The sequence below is a fragment of the Triticum aestivum genome, chromosome 5B, assembly GCF_018294505.1.
Source record: "Triticum aestivum cultivar Chinese Spring chromosome 5B, IWGSC CS RefSeq v2.1, whole genome shotgun sequence".
Lineage (NCBI taxonomy): Eukaryota > Viridiplantae > Streptophyta > Magnoliopsida > Poales > Poaceae > Triticum > Triticum aestivum.
The window spans coordinates 453,089,862-453,109,933 of record NC_057807.1 but is presented as its reverse complement, the minus strand read 5'-3'; the positions used below and the strand labels follow the sequence as shown (position 1 = coordinate 453,109,933).

At 42.2% G+C, this 20,072-nt stretch overlaps 2 protein-coding genes and 1 long non-coding RNA gene across 4 annotated transcripts; 1 reads left to right on the top strand and 2 right to left on the bottom strand.

The window, feature by feature from the left end:
• Positions 1-879: 879 nt before the first annotated feature.
• Positions 880-4,294, top strand: LOC123112414 (squamosa promoter-binding-like protein 17). Of its 2 annotated transcripts, none has more exons than XM_044533395.1 (3): positions 880-1,577; positions 3,184-3,320; positions 3,407-4,294. In XM_044533395.1, exons 1-3 carry the CDS (start codon positions 1,210-1,212, stop codon positions 4,087-4,089), a joined length of 1,188 nt encoding a protein of 395 aa, XP_044389330.1. In that variant the 5' UTR covers positions 880-1,209; the 3' UTR covers positions 4,090-4,294. The 2 variants fall into 2 exon arrangements, with proteins under 2 accessions (XP_044389330.1, XP_044389329.1); XM_044533394.1 differs by having other exon boundaries at positions 881-1,577; positions 3,404-4,294.
• Positions 4,295-7,217: 2,923 nt separating this feature from the next.
• On the bottom strand, positions 7,218-8,351 carry LOC123116406 (uncharacterized). The gene is made up of 3 exons (XM_044537370.1): positions 8,261-8,351; positions 8,064-8,177; positions 7,218-7,644 (listed from the first exon to the last, which is right to left on the bottom strand). The coding sequence occupies exons 1-3, from the start codon at positions 8,330-8,332 to the stop codon at positions 7,480-7,482; spliced, it is 351 nt and encodes a 116-aa protein (XP_044393305.1). The 5' UTR covers positions 8,333-8,351; the 3' UTR covers positions 7,218-7,479.
• A 723-nt stretch (positions 8,352-9,074) lies between these two features.
• On the bottom strand, positions 9,075-10,726 carry LOC123116407 (uncharacterized). The gene is made up of 3 exons (XR_006457060.1): positions 10,354-10,726; positions 9,585-10,068; positions 9,075-9,470 (listed from the first exon to the last, which is right to left on the bottom strand). It is a non-coding gene; the product is annotated as an uncharacterized lncRNA (long non-coding RNA).
• Between the last annotated feature and the right edge of the window lie 9,346 nt (positions 10,727-20,072).

Sequence of the window (20,072 nt, the reverse complement as noted above, 5' to 3'; positions counted from 1 at the left end):
CTCGGCCTTGTAGAGGAGGCGCGCCTCCGGCTCTTGAAGGTGTCGGCGGCCGAAGCCGTTTGCCGCTGCGCTGTCGCCTGGAAACCTCTCAGCCATCTTTGCTTTGCTCGTCGGCAGGGAGAAGGCTTTTTTGCGAAAGGGAGAGGGGAAGGCTGTGACGCTCACCGGCGGGGAAAGGGCGCCTTTTATAGCCGAAGTGGGGCGGCGGAGGACGTGTGGCGGGAGCGGGCAGGACGCGCGTTGGTAGCGTCTTCACTGCGCCGCCCGTGAGGCATCAATGAAGGCTGACTGACGCGGCAGCGCGGCAGCCCTGACATTGATTCCGGCGGGAACCGAGACAATGGGGGCGACGAAGCGGCGTCTCACTGACTCCGCAGGTCTGCCGGCGTTGATTTCAGCCCAAGCCAGCGAAATACAGGCTCCTGGTGCCGACTGGCCCGTTTTTTCAGCGCCGACATGAAAAAAAACATCTAGAAAGACCGTGTTAGGGGCGCGGCTGATGATGCTCTTATCTTAGGACGCCTTGCTGTCACTCTCAACGGAGCACCACGGGAGGCCTGAGGAAAATATAGTTTGCCCCGAGTGGACTTCTCCGCATGCAACCTCCCTGCTGCGTGCAATCCCTGGCTGCGAGCTGCGAAACCCCATGCCCCCCCGCGCGCGCGCGCACGCGGCGTCCGCCCGCGTATACCAAGTGGAGCCGAGCCGGGCTGCCACATCCGTCCCATGCTCCCACAAATACTATACTGCCTGCTCGAGAAGAGCTACCCTAGAAAGTAGACGACGACGATAAGAGGCGAAAAGCAGAGGGCTCGTACTCGTAGCAGCGGCAGCTAGAGAGCGGCGTTTTGGCTATAAAAGGGCGGCGACAGCAGCAGCACCAGCAGCTTGGGAGAGTGAGGTGTGCGTGCGTGGAGTGGAATAGTGGGAGTGCGTGACTCAGCGTGAGCAAAGCACACTGCACCACACACTAAAAAAGGCTTTATTTAAAGCGCGGCGCCACCATTGCTGTCGCCTCGCTCCGCCGCTTTCGATCTTTTCGCTCCCACCCCCCTTCCCTTCCCCCCTCTCTCTCATCATCTCTCTCCTCTGCCTTTCTCTCCCTGGCAGGAGGACGGGAGCCGCCACTATTTAGTTAGTTCCCTACACCAGTCCCTACGAGCGTTTTCTTTCACAAAAGCAGCAGCAGGGGGGCCGGCGGCGGCGGCAATGGAGACCGGGGGCAGCGGCGGCGGCGATGGCGGCGGGAGACGGCCCGGGGACGACCTCCACGGGCTCAACTTCGGCCAGAAGATCTACTTCGAGCAGGAAGTGGCTGGGTCCTCCTCCTCGGGTGGCAGGAAGGGCAAGGGCCCCGCCCCCGCCCGAGCAGGAGGTGGAGGTGGAGGGTCAGGAGCCTCCACCCCCGTGGCCGGCGGCAACGCCTCGCAGCCGAGGTGCCAGGTGGAGGGGTGCGGCGTGGATCTGAGCGGCGGCAAGACCTACTACTGCCGCCACAAGGTGTGCTTGGAGCACTCCAAGGCGCCGCTCGTCGTCGTCGCCGGCATCGAGCAGCGCTTCTGCCAGCAGTGCAGCAGGTACTGCTCCCTCTCTTTCTCTCTATCACAAGCGGCAATTTGAGCTTCAGCTCCAGCAATCCGCGCCTCGGATTGCTCCATCTTTGCTCCTCCGGTCCTCCCGTACTTGCCGCGTGTTCTTGCGCTACTGTTACACTCGTGAGTCGTGACACACACACCTCGAACTCCACGGCGTAGCAGTGGATGGATCCTTGCATATATTTTTCTCTCCCACAACTCTACTATTCATTGGACGAGTCCCTCCCAGCATGTGGCTAGCTACCAGCAGCGGCATGCAAAGTGTAAAAAAACTGTCCAGGTTCTGCAATTGGCCTATATATGCATTTTGTTGTACTTCTTTGCTTGGCCACATCCAGAAAAGAAAGAAATTCTCAAGTGATGACGCATGGGTGTGTGTGTAGTGAGCTGCTTCTGCTTGTGCGCATTGGTGAAAAGAAAAACAAAAAACAATGTAACATTTGGTTGGGCAGGTAGAATCTGTCCAGAATAGTAAGGGACAGAAAGGTGTACAACCTGAAATTCCTGTCCGAGTGGCACATATAGTAAGCCTACATTTGTTTTTCTGCACCTCCTTATTCTACTGTACGCTATGCTAGGATGTGAGAAGAGAATGGGTAGTAGCAGCAGCAGTACAGCCGTTGTACGAGTGCTACTGTACTAAATTTAAATACCCTACCCTAGTGATAGTACAGGACATAGAAAAATGGAGTATCGATTTGAAATCAGGATGCACCAATCAGAAACCTTGAATTGTTGTTTTGTTCATCTCAGCTGTGGACAAATACAGTGTTTGTTTGGAGATCTTATTTGAAAAAAAAATACCGGCACACACAACAATCCTAATAACCCAACTGAGCCAGAAATCATCTGTTATATGTTGAGCATCAATAAACCTTGTTAAGAATGAACCAGCACTTCACTTATGTTTGAAAGATGAAGCATCACTTATGACTCTTGTTTGAAACATAAAGCATCACTTATGACTGTTGCTTGAGAGATGAAAGCGTCACTTATGACTGCTGTTGGCCTTTGCACGTTTCCACTATCTAGGAATGATTACAGGTGTTCTATCCACATGGTCATGTTTCCCCCCCTGGTCTTGATGCGTGGATCTAATCATGAAAGTCGTTTCTTTGGTTACTGTATTAGTTTAAGATAAAACCATTGGTTTTGCCTGCGCCGATGCAGCTTTTCACATGCCATGTGATTTGCCCTGTTAGTTTATTCATTTGATGCATGCTTGTATTAGGATATTAAGCTAGAATCTGGCTCTTGATTGCAGTGTTAGCGTCCCCCCTCTTTTCATTTGCACCAAGTTTTTCTATATGCAATCAGAATCAGTATGATATACTAGTATAATGCAATTGGTGTAGCTAGTGTGGAAGAGTCAGAGGCTCTTCACTCTGCTTTTGTTGCGTGCAATTGATTATTGATGTTCATCTTTTGTTCACTGTCTAAGTGTGTATATGAAATTCCTCCTTACGGCAGACTCTTCGGTCTTTGTCAATTCGCAATGGTTCCGCTTTGAATGGATCTGCACTATAGTAAAGCCACCATGTGGAGTTCGTACATACATACAGTAAGTAATAATCCTTTGTGATCACAGGTTCCACCAGCTACCTGAATTTGATCAAGGAAAACGAAGCTGCCGCCGACGCCTCGCCGGTCATAACGAGCGCCGGAGGAAGCCGCCGCCCGGGCCTATGTCTACACGCTATGGCCGGCTTGCTGCGTCCTTCAACGGTAAGAATGTTATAGCCGAATGCGCACGCTTGCAGTTTGAACGAAACGTATTGATTCTGCTGTTGTTGCAAAATTTGGTTCAGAAGATCCAGGCAGGCTCAGAAGCTTTCTGCTGGATTTCTCGTACCCGAGGGCCCCGGCCGGCGTGAGGGACCCGTGGCCGGCCGTTCAGCCCGGCGACCACCGCATGCCTGGCACCACCCACTGGCAGGGCAGCCATCATGAACACCACCCTCACCGCAGTGCAGTTGCGGGATACGGCGACCACCACGCGTACAACGGCCAGGGGAGCAGCTCGGGGGGAGGCGGCGCGCCGATGATCCCGGGCGGCTTCGAGCTCCCCTCGGACGAATGTATGGCGGGTGTCGCCGCCGACTCCAGCTGTGCTCTCTCTCTTCTGTCAACTCAGCCATGGGATAGTAGTGCCCACAGCTCCAGCCACAACCGGTCCCCGGCGATGTCGACGACCAGCGCCTTCCAGGGCAGCCCGGTGGCGCCCTCCGTCATGGCCAGCAACTACATGGCGGCAAGCAGCAGCGGCTCCTGGGGCAGCCCCCGGGGCGCCAGGAGCATGCAGCACCACCACCATCACATGCAGCATGACACGGTCATGAGCGAGGTCCATCCGAGCTCGGTTCACCACGGCCAGTTCGGCGAGCTCGAGCTCGCGCTGCAGCAGGGAAGGGCCGCGCCGAACCCGCCGCACGCCGAGCACGGGTCCGGCGGGGCCTTCAGCCACTCCAGCAACGCGATGAACTGGTCTCTGTAGGGACGGACGTCACGCCATGGAGACATGGAACGTTGGGCGGCCTGAGTTTTGTGCGCTTTCCACTTGCCGATCCTGGATTTCAGGACGGGGAGGGAACCGGTAGCCGATAGGGCAGGGGTTTCCCGCCGTGTAGCCCAGTTTTGTCCATGAACTCAATCCCACATATGTATTTTAGTATGTGTGTGAAACTCCATTGCTTTATTAATTCGCTTGTCGAGGACGCTTAACCTAGCTAGTAATGCGATGACCTCGCTAGCCGTCATCCTCTTCGTTGTTTCCGTTGATGTTTTCGCCCATATATTGGGATGGACTACGTTCAACTTGCCTAGTTTTTGTTTTGGTCAATCGACTGATCACAAAACTTCTTTTAAGTCGATTTGCTCAAGCATTCTGGTTAATAAATGGGTAAGCAGAGCCACAACTTCCTCCCCTTTTTCTCCTTTAATAACCCTAGGCGCTAGGCAAACTCTCCCCTTCAGATGCTTTATTCTCTGTTTAGGCCCATATTGGATCTGGTTGTGACTGCTGTTTCTGCTTCAATCTATAAAGTTGGGGCAGGGGGGCAACCCCTTCCATTCAAAAAAAACTCTGCCCTTCAGATTTCATCGGCAAGCCTGTGAATTTGCCTTCCCACCGCCTGTCGCTCCGGCGATCGGTGGTAGGGAGGGGAATCCCAATGCGTTCGCTCTGGTTAGTAGTTTAGGTTTACGAGATCTTTTAGTCATCGCAGGTGCGGTGCTCTGATGGATGGCGGCGCTTTTTCTTTGAGTTTTTCTTTCGGCTCCGATCCTCCTCGAGTTTGTCCACCTTAACATAATCGACATAGCTCCAGCGTATATTCATACCGTCTTCTTAGGGCGATGAGGTTAGGGTTTTGTCGACATGTAGCAAGATTTGGTGGCAGGTGTTTCAAATCTACGTAAGGGTTCAACGGCAGCGGCTGCCTCTCTAGTGCGCTGGTCTAATCAAGCCGGCTTGGTAGGGGAGCAGCGACAGCGACATGTCGTCAACTCGCTCTGGCGCAATAGTGGTCGTTCAGCGGTCCTAAAATCTCGATCTAATTTTTATTATGTTTGAGATGTTTTATATTTCCGGTGAACTTTATAATAAATCTGATTTTTTTGCAAAAAATAAATAAATCGGTCAAGCATTGTACATGGGTCATGGGCTCAGTCCAATACTGACAAGCAACTCTTTTGTACGTGGATTACAGACTGCTCTAGACTGGTGTCGACTAAGCCTTTGTAGGTGGAAAATCAATTCAAAGTAAAAAAAATACAAGTGACTGAAGAATTGCACAAGCGATTAACATATCAATTCCATTTTAATTTCGTAACACAAAATTAGGCAAAATACAAACCCATTAAAACAACAATTCTTGCGCCGATGCAACAACAAAGCACAATACAATCTCGTTAAACTGATAACCAAAAGAAGAAAGAGGATTAGTCACTTAAAATTCTAATATTTGGGTAGTGTCACCTTAAAGAACAAATAAAAAATAAAGATAAGCTAAAACAATATTTTTAAGAAAGAATGAATTAGTGGCATTGATATGACCCTTCAAGAAAAAAGAAAATAAAAAAGCAAATAATGACCAAAAATTTACACAATTTATATACAAATTTCTCCTTTTTAGAATATGTAAGAATAAGCATATAATATTAAAATTTTGCAAATAAAGAAGTTCTCTACCAGAATTGAATTAGTGGCATTGCTATTACGGTATTACCCTTAGATATGAAATTAAAACTAAAAAAATTAAAATAATAAAGTTTTTGAAGGAATAATGAATTGGTGGTGTCGATATTACCCTTTAAGAAGAAGAAAAATAGCAAAAAATAAAACTATTGCACTAAAATTGCACTTTTGTAATATGCAAACAATAAGCATACAATAGTGCAATTTTGCATTCTAGTATAATTTACAGATATAGTGTATAGTACTTGCGCGCTACTTAAACAAACAAGAATATATTAAAAAATTACGTTTCTGATTAAAATGATTAGTGGAATTAGTATTACCCTTTAAAAAGAAAAAAATATTTTCTAGAAACAAATAATGAAAAATGTGCACATAGTTTACACATAAATTGCACCTTTTATAATACACAAGAATAAGTATATAGTAGTGCAATATTTGCAAAAACAAAAGTTATCTAAGAATATATTTATTAGTGACATTGGTACTATGCTTAAAGAAGAAAGAAAATAAAAAAATTGAAAATTGAAAAAAATACTGTTATATAAGAAAGAATGAATTAGAGGCATTGATATTACCCTTTAAGAAGAAAAATGAAAAAACAAAACCTACACACGACTTCCCACTTAAATTGAACTTTTATATAATATGCAAAGAATAAACATATAATAATGCATTTTTCCACTTCTGTATAATTTACATAAATATTGTGTAGTACTTTCATATATGCATTTACACTCGCCCAACATCTCAAAATACCCAACAAAAAAGAAAGAAAAAGCATAAAAACAAAAAGAAAGAAAAACACGCAACGGGTAACAAGCTTCAAGCCAGTAAGAATATCGACTAACCCCAAAAGCGGCAAGTAAAAAATTCAGGCCGAGACGAAAAGAAACAACACAAGGGAAAAACAACATGAACCTTGACAAACAATCAATGGTCAGAAAATTGACTTCACTACTAGATTTTGCAAATAGCCCTAGGGCCTGATACCCTAAGCAAATGGGCAAAAACGCTAGGGAAAGGGGTTTCCCTAGTGTATCCCCTAGGGAAATCGCCCTAGGGAACCATTGGTGGGGGAATCTCGGTTTCCCTACGGTGAGGAAAGAATACCCTAGGTATAGTTCTTTTTCTCTTGGGTTTTGTACCCTAGGGAAACAAGCAACAGCTAGCAAGCATGCTGACCTGTAAAGTAGATATCCTTTGGGTTAGTTTCACTCCTTAGGGTTATGTAACGGTAGCTGCCGTTAGTCCATTTTACATCCCTTGGGTTTACAAACCCTAGGGAATCATTATTTCAAAATATTGCATTATTAGAAAAATTAATATTGTTCTGTAGAAATTAAACTATTACAAATAATTGTATATAATCACTCCAAAAATTAGAAAACAGTCACATAAATTATGTATTTCAACCATCATTATACATGACAACATCAAAGAGTTTACACAATAGTACCACTCTTTACAAAAGATGGCATCTAGCTCAGTACCTAGAACTCACAAAATGTCATCTACCTAGGATTGCCAATTAGTAGCCTGGAATAATACAACATGCATCATATAAGTCACTGATCCAAGACATCACAACCATAACCAAGTGCATGGCCAAAAGGATAATTGTCCATTTGCTTCCAATTAATCAACAAAAAAAGTTCAGACCACTTCCTTCCCATGATGAGAGATATCTCAAAATGTAGGTAAATCATCACCAGGTGGGGGGAAAGTTCCAGCAACAACACCATTCGCATCATTACCATTTGCATCAAAGAAGCCGCCAAACATTCCATCTTCCGCTCCATGCAATGTATTATCTATATTTTCAGCATCATTTGTTGATTCGCCGGTGGAGGGCTGCACAAATGTCATTATTAGTATTCTGGGAAAATTTTAATCGTATTTTCCTAACCAATTAAATAAAATAAAATGGAAATACCAATTCAACCCCTATTTGGCAAAAAAATGAACCAAAATAACAAATGCCCAGAAAATTATGAAATTTTGACAGAAGGACAACTATATGATGCCTAGTATTCTGGGAAATTCTCAATCATATTTGCCAAACCCATTAAGAAGTAAAATTAAAATACCAATTCAGGCACTATTTGGCCAAAAATTTGAAACAAAAAACAAAGTGCAACCATATGTCGACCACTATTCTGGGAATTTTCACTCAGTGTTGCACATTTGCTGATATACTCACAACATATTCCTTTTCTGTTCTCATTTAGCCTATTTGGTGCTATTGCATTTAGAAAAACATAGGTACATACCATTTCTGGAGAAAAGATCGGAGACGAAGTGGTTAAAGTTGGAAAAGCTGGAGGTGGGGGTATAACAATGCATGGAATCTCAGGCCCTGGAATTCCTTGAAGGAATGCGATGGTCTGAAATTTTTTAGACAAATGAGAAAGTTATGTCAAGTGGCTACAATAGAAAGAAAATGGCTGCACAAAAGAAATATACACACCATTAGAAACTTGTGCACACCACCAAGGCTACTCTCCACTGTAGTCTGCACAGATTTCCCCCAATCAACCATACTTTGTGCATGTCTTTTCATTAACTCGTTATGTTGGGCAATCATTTTATCATGTTATAGTCGTTGGCGCTTTGACGAAGACGAAGAGCGTTTGATCTGCACCTCCTTAAGAGCCTCTTTACCCTCCACAACACCATTCAATAGTGGCCACTTTCCATGCGGCTTCCCACCACCAGCTTCATAAAGGGCTTGTGGTTCAATAGGAGAATGCTTCCAATCATAGTCCTCACCACGCATGCTTACAACCTTCTCTTTGTATGAATCCTTTAGATGGCAAACAATATGCAAAGATGATTAAAAAATAATGTACCACAAAACTAGATAATGTGTGTATATCCATGCCTCAATCTTAGATACCTCTCTTCCTTCTTTCTCAGACTAAGATAAGAAAAACTAAGTTACTACATAAAAAACTTACTTAATTTATTCAAAAGTTAGGAGGGTACCAGTTTTTGGCAAACTGTTGTCAAGGAATTAGATCCACCTCTATGGGCCTTGTACTTAGAGTTGAGGCGATTATCACGATTTTTCTTAGATGCCGCAATCCATTTATCATCACACCATTCATCAACTAAGGCCTCCCAGGAAACAACAGTGCACCACCATGGTCTGACAGCCATGTACTCATGTTTTTCAAGATAATGTCGTCCAGCGAATTTTTCTTTCAGTCTGCGATTCTCAAGTTTGTAATAATGGTCCCTTACAGCCTGTATGCGAGCATAGTACAGAACACTAGCCATGAGTTGGTTGCAACACCTGCCAATATGGAGCTTTGCACTTGCTTCATACTCAGCCTCATGCCTAAACCTCAGTTGCAATATAGGTCACAGAAAATAAGTTGTTACTTATACTTACTACAGTAGTACACTTGTAAAAGAAATCAACTGTTACTTATATTTACTACAACAATACACTTCAAAAAGGAACCAGATCTGTTACCCAAAATTCTTCCTCGATTTCCTCAGCTTTTGGACGACCCCCATCATTGGGCTTTAGCTTATAGTGTTCCCAAGTTGATGCAAACACAAGTTTTCCTTTTTGCTCAACCAAACCAGGATGATGCGTCTTTAAAAGGATCGTTAGCACACCATTTGGCTTTCTCACATTTTTTCTTAGAGTAGGTAATTCTAACCAGTGCCTAGGACAAGAAAATAGATATAAGTTTTAACACATCCCAAGGTATGTCATGTGGTATATAAAAAACACCTCAAGGTGTGCCAATCTACAATGCATGAGTGTGATCATGAATAACCTCCTCTGCAGTAGACAACATCTTGTAGAACTCCTTGGCATATGTTGTTGGCTCGCTCTCCACATCATCAAAATGTGTTTCAGCCCCAATAATGTCAGCCAACATATCAACTAGCGGTTCATTACTAGTGTGAGTATCCTCTTCCATTCTGGTTGTACCAACTATTGGACACTCGCCGTGCGATGTCCATCTGGTGTAATTTGGCATGAAACCATACTGACAAAGGTGCACTCTGACTAGTTGTTTCTTCCACCTGACTCCATTACGACACTTTGTGCATGGGCACTTCACACCAAACCGGTCAGCATTAGGCATAATCTGAAAAGCATGGTCAAGAAAAGTTGTTGTGTTGCGCACCCACTCTTCAGAATGGTGCCCCTGTTCATTCCACCCACTGTACATCCAACTACGTTGTTCTTCTAGAGACGTGGTTGAATAACTGGAAAAACTGGCAGCACGGTGCAGGCGTCAAAGGACCAAAAGCCTTCATTTTATTACATTAGAGAAGGTTAAAGCAATTATTTTCGACATAAATATGTTAAGCACATATCAGATCTGAGTACTCTGCACATGCTATCAAATTAGCCTGTATTTATATCTACCAATAGGTTCACTTTCCTTATTTAACTATATGCAAAGGTGCAAATCTTCATTTTTCTTAATCACAACACAGATGGACAATTTATTATCCACAAAATTGCAATCTGAGCCCTAAACTGTATATATGGACGCATATAGAAAGTGAGGGAACATGGGCATGTGAGCTCACCTAACTGAACCTTGGTTCTGATTTCTGAACTTGAAGCACGCGTCTACAGCTGAGGCGGGTTGGTCTTGGTCGAGGAGGCAGGGTAGAATCCGTCCAGGGTGGCAAGGTCGGGCGAGGGTCGCGGCGACGGAGCCCTCCGCCTCCTCCGTCCGAAGCTGTCGAGGAAGGCAGGTCCGTCAAAGCCCCCGGCCCCGCCGGCGGCCGCGGCGGCGGCGGCCGCGGGAGGTCAAGTCTGCAACGGTGGCAGCGGCGCCCTACTGCAGTGGCGATGGCTTGAGCAGGGCACCGGCAGCAGGACAATGGACGAGCTGCGCCGCCGCTGGTTTGGGTCAATGTGGCGGCGCTCTCGGCACAGCGGTGGGATTTGGGGGAAGTGTACAGCGGTGGGGGGAATTGGGGGAAACCCTTCGCGCGTGTATAGGGGAAATTTTGGCGCGTGTAGAGGGGAGGATTGGCGCGTACCACAAATTATGCGCGCGCTCGCTAAAAAAAATCTGACGGGCTGAATACGCGTGTAATACGACCAAATCTGCGCGCGTGTACACTAATTTTGGCTGTACTGAATTAGCATCTGCATTTTGGCCCTACTTAACTACTTTAAGCTATTTTTAATATCTAATCTTAAAAGAAATTATGCACTTATTTTCACTATTATATGTATATATTTCCATCAAGTGTGTGCACAAAATAGATTGAAGAACTTATATTTTTCCGAAAAAGTGATCGATCAACATATATTTCGTGTTATTTCCGCAGGTATTTCTTTCATGTAGATTTTTTCTGTGTATATTTAAAATATAATTCTTAGGTATAAAACATATTTTGAAAATCAAATGTGTGCAGATTTCCCTAGAGTTAAGACCAGAACCCTAGGGGTAGTTGACGGTGTTAGTAAGGGAACGGTGGGAGCCGTTAGTGTTGTGTGCTCTTTCCCTACAGTTTCATTTGTTGACCCTAGGCATAGACCTTTCCTAAGGATTCAGGAAGTAACCCCTAAGGAATGTTGCCAACGTGGCTTCAGTATGGTCCCACAGGGTGAATATCCCTTGGGTCTCGCACCTAACCCTAAGGAAACAATACAATCCCTTGGGTTCTCAGTTCGTACACTAGCGAAACTTTGTGTCCTTAGGGTGCCTTTTCTAACTCTAAGGAATCATTTCAGCCCTAGGGCTATCTGCAGATTCTAGTAGTGCTTGCCCAAATTTAAAAATCAGACAACTTACATCTATACCTACTAATAAAGAAATGTGATGTTCTTGGTTTGGTCTTTCATCATATTTGTTTTTTTTTTTCGTCGTCGTTGGCCATCACGGACTGTTCGACGAGCCGTGCTCTCCTAGCTCTCATGGCCTGAGGTCTAACACTACATCCTTGCTTCCTTCCCTAGCCTTTTCCCTAAATAGGCCGCTTGCGAGGTCGTACTTGCATACGCACGTCCCAGGCCTATACGAAGTGGCGCGTAGCAGAGGGGGTTGTTGTCCCTCGATCGATCTGATGCGGTCGCAGGCGATGCAACTTCTGTAGGTCATCATTCCAAGTCAAAGGTGTGAGTTCCTATCTCCTTCTGTGGCCGGTTTTAGTTGTTTGGTTGGTTTCGGTGGAGGATATGGTAGTGCCTACCCCGTAATCCCATTCTTGAGATTTCTCTGTGATTGGCACAGTTGACATTGTGAATTTGAGAACTAATACTTTTTACGACTTGCACCGTCGATGTCATTTTCTTAGAAAAGAGCAGGAGCATGCACAGGCCAAGCCATGCCCAAAGCAAGCGTCACATGCTTGCAATCAACACGTACACCCTTCGCCCTTCCACGTCGTTGCCTGGTGGCAAGTCTTCCCTGCCACAACTTTGCCTCGGGATTGACCGACCTACCCGATGTCGAGGCCTCATCTATTTGTGATAGCTAGTCTAAGCAAGGACGACACTCCAAATGTGTCTCAATTGTTCATTCAGGACAAAAAGAACATGGAGGCTCATGAGGCCATCCCCACTGACAACCCATGGCTAATTGTTTTTTCAATATTAACCCATGGCTAATTTAGAACAAGCCATGTGAAAAATTTGCATTTTGCTGAGGCCCAAACTCCCAGCCTAGGAGGAATGGTAGACGGAGCTTGCTTGGGGAGAGCATCCACGCCATTTAATCCAGACTGTCATCCAGTGTTCTTCAAAACTCCTTGATAGCCGACCTACAATTTAGAGATGCCTTCATAGAGTAGATTTCGAATTCAACAATCTTTGGGGTTTTCTTTGAAACTTTACCTCTTGTGATCTTGTATGGACGATGGACGATGATGTTTTTGGTGAGCGCATTCGCGTAACTGCTAGTATGTCCTTCGACGATCATGTGTACGATTACTTTCCTGATTACAACGGCTTCCTCCCCCAACATGTTGACCTCCGATGTTGGTGCCACTGGAAAGACATCACCATCGGTCACACCTTATGTGCTATTGATGTCTACTACACAACCTTCTTTTTGTAGACGTTGTTGGGCCTCCAAGTGTAGAGGTTTGTAGGACAGTAGCAAATTTTTCTCAAGTGGATGATCTAAGCTTTATCAATCCGTGGGAGGCGTAGGATGAAGATAGTCTCTCTCAAACAACCCTGCAACCAAATAACAAAGAATCTCTTGTGTCCCCAACACACCCAATACAATGGTAAATTGTATAGGTGCACTAGTTCAGCGAAGAGATGATGATACAAGTGCAATATGGATGGTAGATATAAATTTTTATAATCTGAAAATATAAAAACAGCAAGATAGCAAGTAACAAAAGTGAGCGAAAACGGTATTTCAATGCTTCAAAACAAGGCCTGGGGTTCATACTTTCACTAGTGCAAGTTCTCTCAACAATGATAACATAATTAGATCATATAACGATCCCTCAACGTGCAACAAAGAGTCACTCCAAAGTCACTAATAGCAAGAACAAATGAAGAGATTATTGTAGGGTACGAAACCACCTCAAATTTATTCTTTCCAATCAATCCGTTGGGCTATTCCTATAAGTGTCACAAACAACCCTAGAGTTCATAGTAAAATAACACCTTAAGACACACATCAACCAAAACTCTAATGTTACCTAGATACTCCAATATCACCTCAAGTATCCGCGGGTATGATTATACGATATGCATCACACAATCTCAAATCCATCTATTCAAACTAACACAAAGTACTTCATAGAGGGCCCCAAAGTTTCTACCGGAGAGTCAAGACGAAAACGTGTGCCAACCCCTATGCATAAGTTCACAAGGTCACGGAACCGGCAAGTTGATCACCAAAACATACATCAAGTAGATCACGTGAATATCCCATTGTCACCACAGATAAAAACATGCAAGACATATATCAAGTGCTCTCAAATTCTTAAAGACTCAATCCGATAAGATAAATTCAAAGAGAAAACTCAATCAGTTACAAGAGATAGAGGGGGAGAAACACCATATGATCCAACTATAATAGCAAAGCTCGCGGTACATCAAGATCGTGCCAAATCAAGAACATGAGAGAGAGAGAGATCAAACACATAGCTACTGGTACATACCCCTAGCCCCGAGGGTGAACTACTCCCTCCTTGTCATGGAGAGCGTCGGGATGATGAAGATGGCCACCGGTGATGGATCCCCCTTCGGCAAACAGAGGCCCGATTGGTTTTTGGTGGCTATAGAGGCTTGCGGTGGCGGAACTCCCGATCTAGGTTCTGTTCTGAAAGTTTGGGGATATATAAGAGGTGTCAGCGTCGGGGACAAGTCAGGGGGACCCACGAGGCAGCCATGAGGCAGGGGCGCGCCCAGGGGGTAGGGCGCACCCTCCACCCTCGTGGTGGCCTCAGGACTCTTCTGGTCCATCTCTGATGCTCCGTGGGCTTCTTCTGGTCCAAAAACAATCTTCGTGAATTTTCAGGTCAATTGGACTCCATTTGGTTTTCCTTTTCTGCGTACTCAAAAATAAGGAAAAAATAGAAACTGGCACTGGGCTCTAGGTTATTAGGTTAGTCCCAAAAATCATATAAAATAGCATATAAATGCACATAAAACATCCAAGATGGATAATATAATAGCACGGAACAACCAAAAATTATAGATACGTTGGAGACGTATCAAGCATCCCCAAGCTTAATTCCTGATCGTCCTCGAGTAGGTAAATGATAAAAACAGAATTTTTGATGTGGAATGCTACCTAACATATTTATGGAATGCTACCTAACATATTTATCAATGTAATCTTCTCTATTGTGGCATGAATGGTCAGATCCATAAGATTCAAAACAAAAGTTTAATAATGACATAAAAACAACAATACTTCAAGCATACTAATAAGGCAATTATGTCTTCTCAAAATAACATGGCCAAAGAAAGCTTATCCCTACAAAATCATATAGTTTGTCTATGCTCCATCTTCGTCACACAAAATAGTCAAATCATGCACAACCCCGGTTTCAGCCAAGCACTTGTTGCATACTTTAGTAATTCTCAAACTTTTTTAACTTTCACGCAATACATGAGCGTGAGCCATGGACATAGCACTATAGGTGGAATAGAATGGTGGTTGTGGAGAAGACAAAAAGGAGGAAGATAGTCTCACATCAACTAGGCGTATCAACGGGCTATGGAGATGCCCATCAATATATGTCAATGTGAGTGAGTAGGGATTGCCATGCAATGGATGCACTAGAGCTATAAGTGTATGAAAGCTCAAAAGAAAACTAAGTGGGTGTGCATCCATCTCGCTTGCTCACGAAGACCTAGGGTTATATCTTATTTTCATCTAGATAAGCATATTTCAAAGTGTCTGGCAATTGTTTTAATTCAAACACAGGGTCACCCTTAGGTGGAGGAGGACCTCCAAGAGTTTCAATAGGCAAATTGTGTTTAAGCAGAGGATGTTGTTCAAAGAAGATCTTATCTATTTCATTTCTTTCATGCATATGTAAATCATTCTCATGGTCTAGCAAGTACTACTCTAAAGGATCAGTAGGTGGCACAGCAATAGAAGCAAGACCAATTAATTCATCCTTACTAGGCAATTCTTTTTCATGATGGTTTCTACTAAACTTGGAAAAATTAAACTCATGAGACTCATCACCAAAGCTAACACCGACAGTTTGTTTCTTACAATCTATTTTAGCATTGACGGTGTTCAAGAAAGATCTGCCGAATATGATGGGACAAAATTTATCTTGTGGGGTGGTAATATCAAGAAAATCAGTAGGGTATTTTATCTTCCCACACAAGACTTCAACATCTCTAAGAATCCCAATTGGTGATATAGTATCTCTATTAGCAAGTTTAATAGTAACATCTATGTCTTCTATTTCAGCAGGTGCTATTTCATCTCTAATTTATTCACAATTTCATATAAGGAGTGGGGAATAGCACTCACACTAGCACCTACATCACATAACCCATGATAACAGTGATCTCCTATCTTAACTGAGACAACAGGCATGCCAACAACTGGTCTATGTTTATCTTTCCCCTCAGGTTTAGCAATTCTAGCAACTTCTTCACAGAAGTAAATAACATGCCCATCCATATCTTATTCCAAGAGATATTTAACCATAGCAATGCTAGGTTCTACCTTAATTTGTTCATCAGGTTTAGGTGTTCTAACATAGCTTTTGTTAACCACAGTTGAAACTTTAGCATGTTCTTTTATCCTAACAGGGAAAGGTGGTTTCTCACTATAAGCAGAAGGAACAACTGGATCAACATTATAAAGTATAGTTTCTTCTTTAACTGGTACTGGTTCTTTAATTTCATCATTAACAGGTGGGTGATATTTAACCCACTTCTCTTTAGGAAGTTCAACATGAGTAGCAAATGATTCACAAAAGGAGGCTACTATATCAGAGTCAAGTCCATATTTAGTGCTAAGCTTTTGAAAAGCATCGGTATCCATAAAAGATTTAACACAATCATACTTAAGCTTTGTACCCAACTCTTTACCTTCGTCAAGTTCCCAATCTTCAGAGTTGTGTTTAATTCTTTCCAAAAGATCCCACCGGAATTCAATAGTCTTCTTCATAAAAGAACCAGTATAAGAAGTATCGAGCATGGTTTGATCATTACGAGAAAGCCGAGCATAAAAATTCTGAATAATAATTTCTCTTGAGAGCTTATGATTGGGGCATGAATATAACATCGACTTAAGCCTCCCCCAAGCTAGAGCGATACTTTCTCCTTCACGAGGCCAAAAATTATATATATAATTCCGATCATGATGAACTAGATGCATAGGATAATTTTTTTGATGGAACTCCAATTTCAAACAATTCCAATTCCATGATCCAATATCATCGCATAGCCTATACCATGCCAATGATTTTCCCTTCAAAGATAAAGGGAAAACCTTTTTCATCACTTCATCCCTGGGTAAACCTGCAAGCTTAAACAAATCCACAAATTTGTTCCACATGTATTAGGTGCATATCACGATGTTCAGTTCCCTCTCCTGCATAAGGATTAGCTAGCAGTTGTTCTATCATACCCGAAGGGATTTCATATTCAATATTTTTAGTAGGTGCAGTAGGTTGAGGGGGAACTAATTTTGGTTCAGGACGAGTTGAAGATACCCCGAACAAACTCCTCAAAGGATTATTTTCCATAGTAACAAGTGACGATAAATTTCAGCACACTATATAAATGTTTCCTTACTGAATTCCACTTACCAAAGGCGCTTCACTCCCCGGCAACGGCGCCAGAAAATAGCCTTGATGACCCACAAGTATAAGGGATCAATTGTATCTCTTTTCAATAAGTAAGAGTGTCGAACCCAATGAGGAGCAGAAAGAAATGACAAGTAGTTTTCAGTGAGGTAATGTCTGCAAGTGCTGAAACTGTAAGTAGCAAGTAGTTTGATAGCAAGATAATTTGTAACGAGCCAGTAACGATAGTAAGAATAAGTATGCAGCAAGGTATCCCAATCCCTTTTAGACAAAGGACAGGCCAAAATGGTCTCTTATAACAAGCAAAGCATTCTTGAGGGTACACGGAATTTCATCTAGTTACTTTCTCATGTTGGTTTGATTTGTGTTTGCTACTTTGATAATTTGATATGTGGGTAGACCGGTGCTTAGGTGCTATTCTTACTTGAACAAACCTCCTACTTATTATTAACCCTCCCGCAAGCATCCGCAACTACGAGAAAAGTATTAAGAATAAATTCTAACCATAGCATTAAACTCTAGGATCCAGTCGGCCCCTTATTGAAACAAAATCGTGATTTTTTTTAAAATTTACCGAATTCAAAGAAAAGTTCATGGATTGAAAAAAGTTTGTACATTTTTAAAAGAAATCATGAAATCAAAAAAAGTTCATCGATTCAATAAAAGTTCATGGATCTAAAAAATGTCATTGATTTTTATAAAAAAGATCACAAATTCGAATTTTTTTTTCAAAGGTATTAAAATAGTTAATGAATTTGAAAAAGTGCATCTATTTTGGAAAAAAAATCACGGATTTGAAAAAATTTCATCAGGTTAGGAAACAACAGTTCACAAGGTTTATCTATTTTTTTAAAGAAGTTCACGGATTTGAAAAAAAATTATTGAATTTGAAAAACGTTCACAAATTTTAAAAATATCATCAATTTTTTAAACAAATGCAGAAAATTTAGAAGTGCTCATGTTTTGAAAAAAAATCATGCATTTGAAAAAAGTTTACGGATTTGAAAAACTGATCATGATTTTAATAAAGCATTTCAATTTCAAAAATGAAATAAAATGAAAAAAATAAAAAGAAAAATATCAAAAGAAAAATCGGCCAACAAAATCGTAAAAAAAGAAATCAAGAAAGGGAAACCGATGTGCTTTTAAGTGAACTGAGCACAACAGGTTAAGGTGTAAACTTGGTTATAGCGTTCTGTATGAAGGCAAGTGGTGCGGATTTTGAATATCGTCGGATGCATATCTTTTTGAAGTTTTAACAGAAAATAAAAAATAGGGTTAGTGGGCCCGCCCAGTGTGTGGGTGGGTGGGGGGGGAGGGGTGTGCACCGGTTGGCAAGCCAATAAGCTGCACTTAAGGCGTTAGCACCCTATTCAGCGCCTTATGCGTCCGATTCTTCGTTTTCAGCAAACCGGCGCACACCCGCTGTCCGCTTTCGCCGGCCCGTTTAGTATTTTTTGTGTTAAACACTGCACAAAAAATGCGCGTGCGAGGTGATTCTATACTACGACCTCCTTGTTCCACAAGAAGCGCAGTAACCACCCGGAAACCGCATCCGTTGTACTCCTTACCCTCTTTTTCTCCTTTTCTTCTTCATTTAATTTTTCTCTTTTATTTTTTCGTTTCTTTTATTTTTTTCTGATTTTACATTATTTTCTTAATTCTGGGAAATGTTTTTCAAAATCAGTTGACTTTTTCAAATAGATGAACTTTTTCTAAAATTATGAAAAAAAATCACAATCGATGATCTTTTTTCAAAATCAAAGAACTTTTTCCAAAATCTGGTGAACTTTTTTTGATTTTGTGATCTTTTTTTGATTTTGTGATCTTTTTTTGGAAAAACTAATTAAATTTTATTGTGTTAGGGTTTATTTTTTTTCAAAATTGATGAACAATTTTTCGAACTAGTGGACTTTTTTTACATACCCATGGCCTTTGTTTCAAAATACAACAACTTATGTTTTTCAAATTTGTGAACATATTTTCAAAATTGATGAAGTTTTTTCAAATTAGTGACCTTTTCTTCAAAATAAATGAATTCTTTTTAATTTCCACAAACTTTTTAAATTTCTAAGAACCTTTTTTCAAATTCGTGGTTTTTTACATTATTTTTTATAACTGTTTTTAAATCTATACTTTCTTTTTAAAATAAATAATTCTGGCTATATAATAGACACTCCAAATTACTCCCTCCATTCCTAAATATTTGTCTTTCTAGAGATTTCAACAAGTGACTACGTACGAAGCAAAATGAGTGAATCTACACTCTAAAATATGTCTATATACATCTGTATGTGATAGTCCATTTGAAATCTCCAAAAAGACAAATATTTAGGAACTGAGGGAGTATAAGTCTTTTTAAAGATTCCAACATAGACTACATATGGAGCAAGAAAAACTTATATTTAGGAACGGAGGAAGTATATGTTAATTAAAAGAAGGGTCAAATTGCGCTATTTCCTAATTGTGGTCAACCGTAAGAGCTTGACCTAGTGGATATTAGCGATTGCTGACAACGCTCACGCGAGGAGCTTGAATCCCGCTTCAACCATAATCGCGACAGGTGCATGTTCGTTTCGCCTAGTTGTATTTTTAGGGACAGGAAACACACCTGGTGCAAAAATTAGTGATAGTAGGTGCTAACATAGCTTGCAAAAACGTCTTATATTGTGGGACGGAGGGGATAGTACTTATGTGGTAACGGAGGTAATATGTAGGAGTACAACATAGCTTCCTTTCTAACTAATAAATTTTCGATTTATAGCATGAGTTTGTTACAACCAAAATTAAGACCTCGGTGTGTTCATGTCTTCTGTATTTTGTGGATGTTATCTACAAAACTTCTTAGTGCACAGTGTGCACTTTTGGATGTCGTATTCCTTTTATTTTGCTTTTTTTAAGTGTATTCCTTTTATTTTGCTAATAGGCCTAAGTGTGTCCTTTTGGATTCACACAAGTGCTGATGTCTAGACTGCGCGCGAGGTAGCCATGGCCCGATTCAGCTTGCGGGAGCTATATCTCGCCTCTCATTGAAGAAAATATCT